This window comes from Gallus gallus, chromosome 6, assembly GCF_016699485.2.
Source record: "Gallus gallus isolate bGalGal1 chromosome 6, bGalGal1.mat.broiler.GRCg7b, whole genome shotgun sequence".
Lineage (NCBI taxonomy): Eukaryota > Metazoa > Chordata > Aves > Galliformes > Phasianidae > Gallus > Gallus gallus.
The window spans coordinates 12,593,605-12,606,630 of record NC_052537.1 but is presented as its reverse complement, the minus strand read 5'-3'; the positions used below and the strand labels follow the sequence as shown (position 1 = coordinate 12,606,630).

Below are 13,026 nucleotides of genomic sequence, written 5' to 3'. Positions count from 1 at the left end.
ACATTAAAGCGCTGTTGTGGATTTTGTCACTTTCCTGGGGCTGTTTCAGAGACGTTTTCTTCATGGAGGCTGCTGATGGGCCAGTAGGCTCAGCTGCTCCTGCTGCCACCAAACCAGATATTTGAGGCAATTTCACGTGCCAGTGATGCCCATTGCACCGTAATTGAATTGCCATCCTCTGCTCCCATTTCTGGAAGCAGGTGGTCTGTAATAAGCCAGAGCATCACTCAGCTCTCCCTATGCCTTCTCCGAGGGCAACGTGGAAACTGCATACATCCTCATGGAGCATGGGGTGACTGTCACAGGGCAAAGCCAGTGGTGGGGAAGAAATGCCCAACAAGACTGCATGTGCTCCACCATGCCATCATCAGCTTTACAGATTCCTGCAGACCCCTATCCTTTGCACGCTTCCTGTTGCCGGCTCATCGCCCCAGTGAGGACAGCAGCGGCAGTGAACGCAGCGGCAGCTTATTAGCAGTGATATTTCCCTGGATCTCGGCACTGCACGCTATTAGTTCTGACTCGGCGGCTCCCTCTACAAAGCGTATTGTCCCCTAATGGGAGATCTACAAGGCGAGTTTGACTTCTTTATTAAAAACCAACAAGCAAAGGAGGAAAAAAAATTGCCTCCCTCCCCACTAGCTCTTGTTCTGCCTTTTCATGTCTCTTTTTTCCTGAAATGCCATTGTCAAACACTTCCTCCTCATTTTCTTTCTATTCTAAAAGGCAGGTATGTTCACACTGCTTAATGGGGGCTGAGGGGATGCCCCAGCTCCAGCTGTCCCCTGTTCCTATCATCGCGTTTGCATTGTACTTACAAACACCTCGATGGTGACGGGGACAGTGCTGTTGAGTGGTGGGTTACCAGCATCCTTGGCCATCACGGTCAGGTAGATGACCCCATTGACCACCTGCTCGTAGTCGAGGGGGTGGTTCACGCTTATCACTGGAAGGATGCAAGGTGGGGACTCAGTACCAAGTCGGCCAGGTGGGGGACATTCTATTGTCACCACCCAACCTACTGTCCTCCTGTCATCTCTCTCAACCGCAGAGCTTACCTCCATACCCTTCTGACACCGTGATGTCAAAGTACTCGCGGAAGGCAGATGCATGCACGATGCTGTAGGTGATCTGGTTGTTTGGGGGGGAGTCCTCATCAGATGCCTACATAGAAAGAAGAGAAAGGTGAGCACAGATGCTGCACTGGCCATGCAGGGAGTGGTGCTGAATGGGGACCTGGCCCCGGCTGGTCTCTCACCCGGAGCCGGACCACCTGGGTGACAGAGGGCTCATTCTCCCGCAGTGCCCCCAAGTATGCCTCCTTCTGGAAGGTGGGCACGTTGTCGTTGACGTCCAGAACATTGATTCTGATGCGCCCTGCTGTCTCCTCACCGCCACCGTCCCGTGCAATGACAGTCAGCGTGTAGCGCTGCATGGTCTCAAAGTCCAGTCGGGCCATCAGCAGGATCACACCCGTGTCCTTGTCCAGTGAGAAACTGGGGAGGGACAGGAAAGGGGTGAAAACTTCGGTGACTGTGTGCTGGAGATGGTGAAATGTTAGTCTCCAAATTTTGGAGAAGCACCTTTACCATCGTGGTTCAACCACACTTACCGATCGGGGTCATCGCTGAAGAAATAACTGACTTTGCCATAGCTGCCCACATCATTGTCAGTTGCCTGAAAAAATCAAAAGTTAGTTAACAAATGAAGCTACTTCTGGGAATCGCACACACCAGTGAACCCATCACAACTCACAGAAAGCTTTATTTACATTCACATCTCAGGAAGGTTCATGCCTTCCCAGGTGACGTGGCTTTAGGGCAGGCTGGTGGCTGCTCTACCCATCCCCTGCCTCCTCCAGGAGCACCCACAGAAGGTGCTGCCTCCAGCAGCCCTCCAGAGCAGACAGGCAAGGCTCAGCCTCTTCTTCCCCCCCTTTTACCTGCTCCTTCCTGCCTACGTTGTTCACTGCTGTTGAATACCCAATGGATCCTGACTTGGACTGTTGGAGCTCCCATTTTTGGGGGAATTTCTGACTGGCCACCCACTGCAGATAGCATCCATCCAGCAACAGTGCTCAGTGCCATTCCCCAAAATGTTATGCCTGCTACCTTTCACTTCCATTCTGAGCTGACATGGGAAGAGCACACAAAATACAGCAATTCAAGGCAGATGAGATTTTAAAGAGAACAGAGAAGAAGAGAGCTGTCTGCTGCGAGCAGCTCCATTTCCAGAGGAGGGCCCAGCACAGAAACCCTAATCAGAAAGCCACAAAATAGGCACGGGAAAAGAGGGATGACCTGGGAAGCCCAAATCCTGCAAGGCTTTGCCGCTGGAAGACTTTGCCTCCAGGCGAGGTATGCAAGGCACAGTTTGTCAGCTTCAGAGGAATGAGGCGAGATTTATGTATGTTTTAAAGTCTTTTCTCTAATGAATATATAAAATATGCATGAACAGAGGCAAGGAAAAATGACCAGAAAACTTGTATTTAGATGAAGGAAGTGGAATAAGAGTCTAAAACTACATCTTTTTTTTTTTTTTTTTCCCCCCCCAGTATATTTTCTAAATTGAGTCCTGTCTGGACTAGTTAGACTCCAACCAGACTCTGAGAAGCAGGGCTAGAGACACATTTTATGTCTAGATACCATCAGGAGGCTGTATTTTAGGACTGGCACAGAGCACAACCCACTTCTGAAACCCTCCTGATTTACCGATGGCCTTGGGTACCATTACCAGCAGAGCAGGAGTTTGAGCACACCCAACTGCCTCACCTTTGTCCCCATACCTTGCTATGGTGTGAAAATTTGTCTGAATTCCTTCATTTTACCCCAAAAGCTTCTCAGCTGGTAAATCCTTAGTGCTTTGCCTCAGCAAAAGCACGCCCTAGTGGAGTCATCCTTCCAGCCCTACCCATTTTGCTGATTTTCTTCTCCACAGCTAAGGTGTGATTTAATCTTTATGCACACTGCACTCAGCAAAACCGAGCAAATCAGCCGAAAGCCACCCTACCTGGGACCAGGGGATGTCTTTTTTCCAGACATCATTTTTGCTCCCATAACCTAGGACCCATTAATCCCTAAACGCTTGGGACAAGAAAGGCATTTTCCATGTACCTGGATTGGTGGTGATGAGATAATGATTTACAGGGAACCTGCCAGTGCCACAAAGCATGGGCAAAACTAATTCCCTTCATTTGGCCCTGTGCGATTGCACTTGTAAGTGCTTATTGCAGTGACAGACAACGCCGGGAAAGTGTAATTTTCTGCTGCCGGGCTAAAAAAATATAGGGAAGGAGGAAGGTGAAGAGAAGGTCAGTGCGGAGCTGTGCGGTGCGAGAAGAACCAAAGCCCTGATGGCTTCGTGGGGCTGATCCCAAAGCCACAGTGCCAATGCCCAATGTTTCCAGCGGATCAGTCCCCAGCTGCAGACAGAGAGAAGGAGAAAGAGAGGGAGGAGGAGAAGTATCTGGCTGGAAGTTTCCTGGGGCTCCACCTCAAGCAGCCATCAAACAGCTTTTGCAGCTGCTTGCCTCCTGCCCAGAATATTAAGAGGGGATTTGCCCACTGGAGCCTGCAAAGGGCAGGATGGAAGCACAGGTCTGTAGCTGTGCTTTTGTGAGCTGTTGCCAGTGTGGTGCTCTTCTCCAAAATGCATTTAGGTGGCAAAACTCAGGAAGAGTCCTGGGAAGAGGCAGCTGGGCTAACCCGAGGAATCCATTCATTCCTCAAGCTGCAGGGATGCTGTTCTATGTTATCACACAGCCCATCAGCCCCAAGCACCGCTCTCTATCCTGCATGCAAGTATTCCCACATCTCCCTTTTATCCCACGAGCATCCTTCCCACCTCCCAGGCAGGCGGTTCTGCTCTCCTGTGCGGATCTGCAGGAAAGGGCATGTCGTGCAATTTGTTCAGGAAACAATAGCAATGTTTGACATGTCATAAGGATTGATGGAGCAGAAATTTACATGGGAGAATTCATTTTTAAACAGCTCCATGGAGCCCCAGCGCTTTGCTTGTAATGGTTTCGACATTCATCATCCGCCGAGCCCCACTGAACGACTCCTTAAACTGCTCGAGATTAACTCTGCTCGCAGCAGCTCTGCAGGATGAGTGGGGGACGTGCTCAGAGACAAAAGCCATGTATATCTATTTGGGTCTCCACCCCAAAAAACTTCCTGATCAACCAAAATCTGCCTAAGGGTCAAGCACCTGGGAGCAGCACCTCCCTCCCACCTCTGGTGTGGATTTGCACTGGGATGGCAGCAGGATGAGAAGTGTATTGGTGGGCTGCTACGGCAGGTCTCTGCTCCTCTGCTACCTTTGTTTCCCCCTTACCCTGCACTGAGGGACCAGGAAATAAAAATTGATGGGGAACAAATTGCTTTGGCCAGGAGCTTGCTGCTTAAAAGAGTCGTAGCAGGAAAGCAATTACCTGACATCAGAAAGCTGTCAGGGCAGCGAGTGACCGGCCGTGCTTCTTGCCTCCTGGCACAGGGACAGGGACCAGCACGGCACATCCACCTGCCCTATTCCAAAACCACTTGCTAAAGAACAAGCAACCCTTCTTCAAAGCAATTGTCAGATTCTGATTTTCCAGAGAAAAAGGGAAGAGAAACCATGCTCTGGCATGTCCCGCACTGTGATGTGATTTGGGATGGGGAAGAGAGAAAGATAACGCGGAGAGTTTCCATGAGAAGTAACCACTGAGCTGCAAAGGATGGAGAGAACTGGTGGAAAACCTGCTTAATGCACAACTTTCCCAAGTGGAGATTGCTCTGGCAGCTGCTGTTTCCCCAGCCCGGTGGGAGGCAGCAATCAGGCAGCATTGCTGCGCCGCAGCCGTGATTAGGGCTGGGGGCGAGGAGAGGGAGATGCCCAGCTGCCCCGAGCAGGGCTTCAATCGATGCTAACGACCCCAGAGGGCTCCAGGGGGAGAAAAATAGCCAATCAACCCCCCTGTGAACAGCCGAGCCTTCCCACCTCTCCTCCTGGATCACTGATTGTGTTTTCTAACAGCAGCAGCTCCTTGTCGGCCAGGTTAACACTTGCCTGGGTGGCTGTCATTTAGTGGCCAGGGACCACGGGTCGAGGTGAGACCCTACAGCATCTCAGGGTGGAGACAGACCTTGGGCAAGTGGCTTAGCACCATGTTTTGTGCCCCCGTCCCACTGCAAAGTGGCACCAAGCCCAGCACATTGCCAGGTTGTACGCGACAGAGCCAGGAGCGAGACCTCCGCTAATGAAGCATATTGATTTCATATTCTCTTGTTGTCCACCTAAATGGCAAGCCACACATCTGATAGATTAAATAACCACGCAACTGCCTGGCTGACATCTCAATCGCTTTGCTGTTAGGTCCCTAATGAATTTTACAGCCCAGCAAAATGGAAGGAATTAAGGTCAAAGTCCAACACAGGAAATATGAATACCCATTGCTCTCTGAAACATTCCCAGGAGCTCTCCCAGTGCCTGCAGCCCCATCTCACCCAGACGGGCATAAGGGATGGGTGGAAGTCACGTTAGCTGCATGATTGCTCCACGAGCAAAGCAAACCCACATATGGAGGGAGTTTTGCTGTTCAGCCACGGACAGCAAGCCAAGAACATGTCCCCAAGAGGCAGAGGGATTGCTAAGGAGATGACCCTCGGTCAGCATGAAGAATGTAGTCCAGGAGCCATGGGCTGAACCCCAGGAGGACATCCAGGAGAACACCACTCCAGCCTCTATCACACAGCATACAGATGCTTCTGAAGTGTCCCTTAGAATCACAGAATCATAGAATCATAAGGTTTTAAAAGCCCTCTCAAGTCACCCAGCCCAACCCCACCTGTTCATTGTCTATGTCCCTCAGTGCTACATCTCCAAGGCTCTGGAACACCTCCAGGGACACAAACTGGGCAGCCTGTGTCCATGCATCACCATGGAATGCTTAGCTGTTTTACCGCTGTGACTGTCCCCATTTGGGGCTGAGCTTCGGTTTTTGCCACCTCTGCACTTTGAAACTGTGCATTTATCCTGACAGCTCCATCAGGCCACGGCGCGGCTGCGAGAGCTGCAATAAGTGTCTCTCTCCTCAGCTGTCATGATTCCTATTCCACCCCATTTCAGTCTTACGGATTGATATTTAGATTAAAGAGATAAACACAGCCAGAGAGCACTGGGCCCTGACAGAAAGACGAGGGCTTCAGATCCGTCAATCATGCTGCTACCTGGAAACCCCCTCCTCCCTGCCTGTATTTACAGAGCTGAATTGAGGAGAATATTTGAAAGGAACAAGGAGTGTGAGCAGGTTTACAAAAAAGAGGGGCAGGCACGAAGAAGAAAAGCCGATCATGTTTAACTTTCCAGGCAATTTGGAATCGCCTGCTTTGATTATTTAACTATTTATTGTTTGGTGTACTTTCAGCTTTCCTCTCTTCTCACAGATAAAGGATTCAATTTTCCTCCAAGCGGCAGGGAAATTGGACGTGATTTTGCTCTGTTTAAGCACAGCTGGAGCAGGAGAACACGGGGCTGAAGAACAACGGGATTGATTGAGATGCTAACAGGGAGGGATGGGGCTGACATTGCCTCTCTTTATCACCTCCCATCCCCACCAAAGCCATGCAAGCACTGCCCAAGGTTCTCACCCTGAGCCAGCAGATCCCACCTATCACCAGGCCTGCCCCAAAGGCTTCACAGTGCAGGTGCTGCCCCAAAATGGGACCATCTCAGCCCACCTCCAGAGCCCAGAGGATGGAAGGGGCACGGAGCAGGCTCGCTGCTGATTGAGAAGGCGATTTGCATGTTAAATAGGTGCATATTGATGCCCAGGGTGGGAAAATCACACTATTACTTTTGTGTAGACTGGAGTTCACGGCTGGATGGAAAGAAGGGGAGGAAAAGCAGGGTGGGATCGATTTTCCCATCCCCGATGCGAGGCCAAAGAGAGATCGAAGCGGCAGTGGCAAACTGACAGCTGGGTGGTGAAGGAGAGAAACTTTGCCAAGCAAATTAAAGGTTGCTTTAATGAGGAGAGTAATGGAAGGTTAATTAGCACATTTACTTCATTAGGCTCCTACTAACAAGGTTTCTCCTAGGGAAACATGGTGGCAAAGAGGGGCTGAGCTCTGCAGACTGTGGGGATGCTCTGGAGGGGTTGCAGCAGATCCCTGGGGCAAAGGAGCAAAGTAGGGCCTGGGGGTGGGACTGCTTCCTACGTTTCCCTGGAGAACTGCTTTTCTCCATGCCATTTGAGGCAAATCAAAAGCACTGCCGTGGCTAAGGAACGAACGGCTCACTGTTTGTTTGGGCTTTAATGATTTTGGTTATCAGAGCTTTCCAGGAGGACCGTATGCTGCAGATCTGTAGGATACAAGAGGCTTAAGGAGACCTCCTGCCCCTTAACTCCGGCCCCCCACAGGGTCTCCGTCCCCTTCCCCAGCCCTCCAATTCCAGCAAATAGAACAGCAGCTGGTCATACAACACACACCTGCACACTCATGGGTCTGGAGGAGAAGCTGAGCTCCCACTCCTCTCACTGGAGCCTTAGGGGTCCCAAAGCAGACCCCATTTCCATAGCCTCCTCCACCCCAAAATGCTTCCAGCTGAATGCTCCACCTGGTCCCAGCCCCTCGCCATGACCCAGAAGAGCTTCATGTGTTTCATCTCCAGCCCCAGTGCAGCACCAGAAGGACACCCTGCCTGCCTCAGGGCCACCAACCCACTCCCTTGTATCAGGAGCCACCACCAGCTGTTGTCAGTGCTTGGCCAGGGGGGTTGTGCACCCCAGTTAGTTCAGGGTGCAGCATATGCTCTCAGTGCCTCTTGTTCCTGGAGGGCATGAAGTTATATACCGTCTGCCTGCTTGCTCAAGAAGTGTGAAATTCTTTCTCTGACCTTTTCAGTTACGTTATTAAAAGGTTTCATGGCCAGTTGTTTCAGAAAAAAAAATAATAATATTTCAATATCTGCTGGTATCTGGGGCAGAGCTTTAAGGGGAAGAGGCTCAGGGAGCTCTCCCAGCACCCTGCACCTACCCCTCAGGGATGCAGGGCCATTCCAGATGTTATCCTACAAGCAAGAAGCTCCCTGCATCTGTATGATAAATGCATCTCCTGGATGGGACTGAACAGATGGACGGATGGATGGATGGGCAGGGAGAGGAGAGGATGCGGAACGGAGAATGGAGAGCGGGCCAAAAGAATCTTAGAGGGCGGACAGGGCTGCATAACATGGGGAAGGGGCTGGGTTGTGCCCAAGGACCTGCAGGGACACAGAGCTGACCCTGTGTCTGCACATCGTGTTGTTTTACAACTGATTTACACGTGTAGCAGGCAATGTTTCTCTGCTGTCAGCAGCATTACGAGCTGAAATGCTGCGGAGACAAATGGCCATTTGTCACTGCAAATGAAGTCTGCTTCTGCCTTTTTTTCCTCCCCTTTCCATTTGCAGCTGGGTACCAGACCTGCACTGCGCAAAGGGGCATTTCCCAGTGCCTAACCCTGTGGGTAACTACCACACCGAGCAAGTGAAAAAGAAAGAAAAAAAAATGAAAGAAGGAATTTCTTAGTTAGCAAACAGGCTTTCACTGGCAGCATCCTCCTGTCCAGCATGCCTGCAGCGCATGAGACATTTTGGGAAGCCTGCAGGAAAGCCAAGCATCCCACAGCAGGAGGGCTGAGAGAAGTTTGGGATCAGCTGGGAGGGCAAGCTGGGTTTCAGCACTAATTGCATCCATTCTGATTTATCACAGAGGATTCGACTCCGGGCGGTTCTGCGTGTGCTCCGAAGTGCTGGCAGAGCTGGAAGTTGGGGAAAGAGGAGCGGCAGTAACAGCCTCATTGTTCAGTGCCTGACGGCCCAACTAGCTAAACATCTGCTTGAAATATTAATAACTGTCAGATGGGAACAGCTCGGGGGCTCTGTGCAGTTTCACACCATCTGTTTGTAGAGTAAACACACTTACACACCAAGCGCTTTTGTCAGGGCTTTTCTTCTCTGGGTGGCATGCAGGAGCTGTGACTATAGAACAGCAGCAGCAACGCACACAGTGCATTGCACTGGGGATATTTCTCATCCCAGAGGAGTACCAGCATCTCTATGGGTTTGGCGGTTGGACTAGATGATCCTAGTGCTCTTTTCCAACCTTAACAGTTATATGATTCTATCTCCTCCTCCACATCTTCATCTTCAACCAACCCAACCCATGCAGCTCTTCCCATCTCTTTCCACCCTCAGCACAGCAGACCCCAATTTCCTCATCACATGTGGGATTTGCAGCAGGGATGCTTCTACTCACATGGACCTGCAGCACGGTGGTGCCCACAGTGGCGTTCTCTGGAAGGCTGACATTGTAGAGGGCCTTGCTGAAGACCGGACGATTGTCGTTCTCATTGATGAGGCTGATCTTCACGCGTGCGAAGCCAACATGCTCTGGGATGCTCTCATTCGCAAAGAGCTGCAAGGGGAGAACCAGATCTTAGAACTATACAATCACAGAGTCATTCATGTTGGAAAAGCCCTCTCAGCACATCCAGCCCAACCCCAGCTCACCCCCACATGCCCACTGCCAACATCCCTCAGTGCCACATCTGTGCATCTCTGGAACACCTCCAGAGATGGTGACTCCCTTACCTCCCCAGCTAGCCTGTGCCAGTGCACCACTGCTGTTTCCAACCTGAACCTCCTCTGGCACAACTTGAGGCTATCACCTCTCCTCTTAACTGGAGCTTCTGTGAATTCCACTCTTTTCTCTTTTATTTATCTTTTTTTCATGCAGAAAACTACTCCTTCCTCCTGACCTCAACATTCTATACCCCATCACCCTTCTCTTCCTGCTCCCTTACCGAGAACTCGTAGCGGGGGATGGTTTCAAAGTCGAGTGGCACAGCCACCCGGACACGGATGTCTGCCTTCCCCTGGATGGAGGTGGGTGAGATGATGAAGTGGTTGGAGTTGTTGCCCACCAGGTAGACCTCAAACACACTGTTGGGACCCTGGCAATAGAAAGAGGAAGGCTGGTTTACTCTTTGCATAGCTCAGCACTGACCTTAAGAATTCATTTGGGTTTTAAGATGTTCACTGGACATGCAGTGCATGCAAATTCTGCAAGTCTTCTTTTTATGTGCTTTCATAGAAGACCTCTGTGCATGTGAATGAAACACATCCCTGGGATAAATCTGTGCAGGGCAAAGCTAGAAGGGAAATCCCTTTTAGCATTTTGAGACCTAGGTACCACACAGCATCCCACTCTGGGATGTCACAGCACAGCTGCCTGCCCCTCCAGCCCCAGATGGGACCTGAACACCCCTCTCCCACAGCCCCACTGGCAGAGCATGCCCATGGCACTGCAGGAGCCCTTATGGGCGCACCACCCCTTCCCACTGGTCGGTCCTACAGAGCGAGTCTAGGAGCTGCTGTAGCTGAATTGCCAATTTTCCTCGAGTGACCTCCCTCCTAGCAGAAAAAGGCAGCAATTAAATGCACGAAGGGGCACTAATAGCAAAAACTAGCTGAGTGTGACCACCAAGAGCCGCTGGCACGTGCAACATTCCCGCTGGCCCTTCTCCCCTCACCAGGGCAGCATCTCCCAGCACCCCATGCAAGGTGCACTGCATCTCCTCCACACGTCCCCTGCCCCTCTCAGGGTCCCTATGCAAAAGCACATTCCGGTGACAGTGAGATGCGAGGGATTTTCTTGGAATCCAGCAAGGAGAGAGTTTGTTGGAGGCACGAGATAAAAGTTGAAACATCAAAAGAAATCCAAGTATTTGCAGGGAGGGAGCTGGGTGGATTAATTCCGGCTGGGGAGGGAGATCAGGCTCCAGATACCGCCGTCCCTAATTACCAGCCACTCGAGTGCCTCAGTCTCCCCATGTGAGCTCTGGGGAAGGGGAAAACGCCTGCCTGTTGGGAAGGCTGCTGCCAGGTGCCGCTTATACATTTATTCCACTATTTACTTTTTTTGGTTTCGGCCCCCATGCTGCTTTTCTTGCTCCTGGTTCCTGGAGCCTGTGAGCCCCCTGCGGATGGCTGAAAGCAAATCTGAATATTCAAATTGTTATCAGCTGCCCAGCAGAAGGGGCTGGCTCAGCCCATGCCGCCACCGGTGCCCCGCTCCGGAGATTTTTCCGCACGCTTCTCAAATCCCTCACCCCCTTCCTCCCTGCCACCCAGAGAGAACAACGGGGCCACGATGCCTGCAAAGAGCAAAATAAGCACTGCTGTCCCAAGCAAGCAAAGGTCCTGCAGGGCTCATGGCCACAGCAGCACAAGATGCTCAGTTGTGGCATAGGATGCTCAGACACACAGCACTGATGTTCCTTTCCCCCACTTGACCTCTTCGTGGCCATACCCGACACCGCACTGATGGAAATTTAACGCCAATTCAGCTAAAGACAATTGTAGCCGCTGTTGTGCATAATTATCACTTTGTTCCCCGTGTACTTGCTCCTCAGAGCGTGTAATAGTCGCATTCCTGCTGCTGTGGTGCTGGCATTAATGTGGTGTCAATACCTAGCCTTTGGGAGGCTGATCAGCCCCAGATACAGCCCTGTGTATGCGTTCCCCCTCTTCTGGAATCAGAATGCGGAAACACTGCCCTAGCTCAGGTGGTGTTCCCAGAACAGAGAGCCTGTGTTTCTGCAGTGGCATCACTTCAGTTTGCCTCGCAGCCACCTTCCAGGCAGGGGCAGAAAGCTGAGGAGTGCTTAATATCTCTCATTCTGGCAAGTTTGCAAAGAAAGAAAAGTACTAAGAGTTCAGCAGGGGTGGGTGAGGTAGAAAATAAGAAGGAAAAAAAAAGAAATTCTTCAAATAAAATGCAATTAGTGGCTCTTTGTATGGCTTGGCTACCTTGTGCCTGGGTTCTAGCTAGGCAGGGACAAGTAACGCTTAATCTTGCCTTTGAAAACATAAAGAGGGTGTTTCTCTCCACCCACTCTGAGGCATTTCACTTGAGCACTCTGGATAGCCTCCCTCTGCTCGCTCCTAGCACCCACTGCTCTCCCAGCACCAAAAGCCCATCCAAAGGCTAGCTGGCCACAAGCACTGGGACATCATGTTCCCTGCATTCCTCAGGATGCCCAGAGCAAAACTTTCCCTACCTCACACCATCCCAATGCCTTCCCATCCCTTTCCCTGCATCCGTCTGTCTGTCCCAAGCAGCGTTTCCTGCCTGCTTCCCAGGAGCTGCTCTGTCCCCGGGTTATCTCCCGAATTCCACACACGCCTGCACAGACGGGATCAATCCGAGGCTGCCTCGCCTCCAGCTTATCTCTGCTCCAAATGATTGATTTTCCCTCTTTAAGGGTAATTTGCTGGTGAATTCCATGTATTGCAGAAACCCCTGTGAAATCTAATTCAGCCCGACTGGCAGCTGGCACTTTTGGGAGAGAATACTCGAGCGCCGTCAATTCCCCCCTACAATTCCTGGCTGCGTAGATCATATTTATAGCGTGCGTGTCTGTCATATGCATATATATGCTTGGGATGATTCATATATTGCACCTGTGCACGCATGGGCACGTACCGTATCCACATGCAACTCTCTGATGCAGCTTTATGCACCAAGTACTGTGTATTCCCATCGCCTGGATATATATATATATATTTTTTCCTTTTCATGCATTTCCCATCTATCTTCCTTAATATGCTTATTTTTGGGGAACTTTAAAAATTATTTTCAAATGTCAGCCCATCATACTCATGCTCTATACGGTCTCTGCCCTTTTCTTCCTCTTCATTTGACCGTGGCAAGGAAAATCAAGTGAAAGCCATGGTAGAGGAGCTGGTTTCTCTGGTGTGCTGCTTCTCTTAATACACTTCTATGGACCTTGCAGTGATGCTGGCACAGCTGAGTCTGGTCAGATCCCTTCCATGGGTGAAGGAGACTACAGCAGGGCATACCCTGGGCAATACGTGCTTATAGAAGCCATGACTGCAGCTGAACAACTCCAAAAATCCCACCCCAAATATTCAGCAGAAATGGGTAATCCAGGCTGTTAGCCTTCTGTTTCTCCCGTAGGATTTATTCAGTCCTGCTGA

The 13,026-nt window shown here is 50.9% G+C and overlaps 1 protein-coding gene across 9 annotated transcripts in view; it reads right to left on the bottom strand.

The window, feature by feature from the left end:
• CDH23 (cadherin related 23) overlaps nt 1–13,026 on the bottom strand; it is a 128,569-nt gene that overhangs the window by 40,415 nt on the left and 75,128 nt on the right. For all 9 annotated transcript variants that reach the window (XR_006939750.1, XR_003075564.3, XM_015288246.4 and 6 more), the window contains exons 12-17: nt 9,828–9,977; nt 9,281–9,439; nt 1,613–1,677; nt 1,259–1,496; nt 1,059–1,164; nt 819–946 (exon numbers count right to left, since the gene is read on the bottom strand). Coding sequence is in view for 7 of the 9 variants with exons in the window: in XM_015288246.4 (XP_015143732.2) it covers nt 819–946; nt 1,059–1,164; nt 1,259–1,496; nt 1,613–1,677; nt 9,281–9,439; nt 9,828–9,977 (846 nt within the window). In the remaining 2 variants the exon portion in view is untranslated. The remainder of the gene's footprint in view (nt 1–818; nt 947–1,058; nt 1,165–1,258; nt 1,497–1,612; nt 1,678–9,280; nt 9,440–9,827; nt 9,978–13,026) is intronic.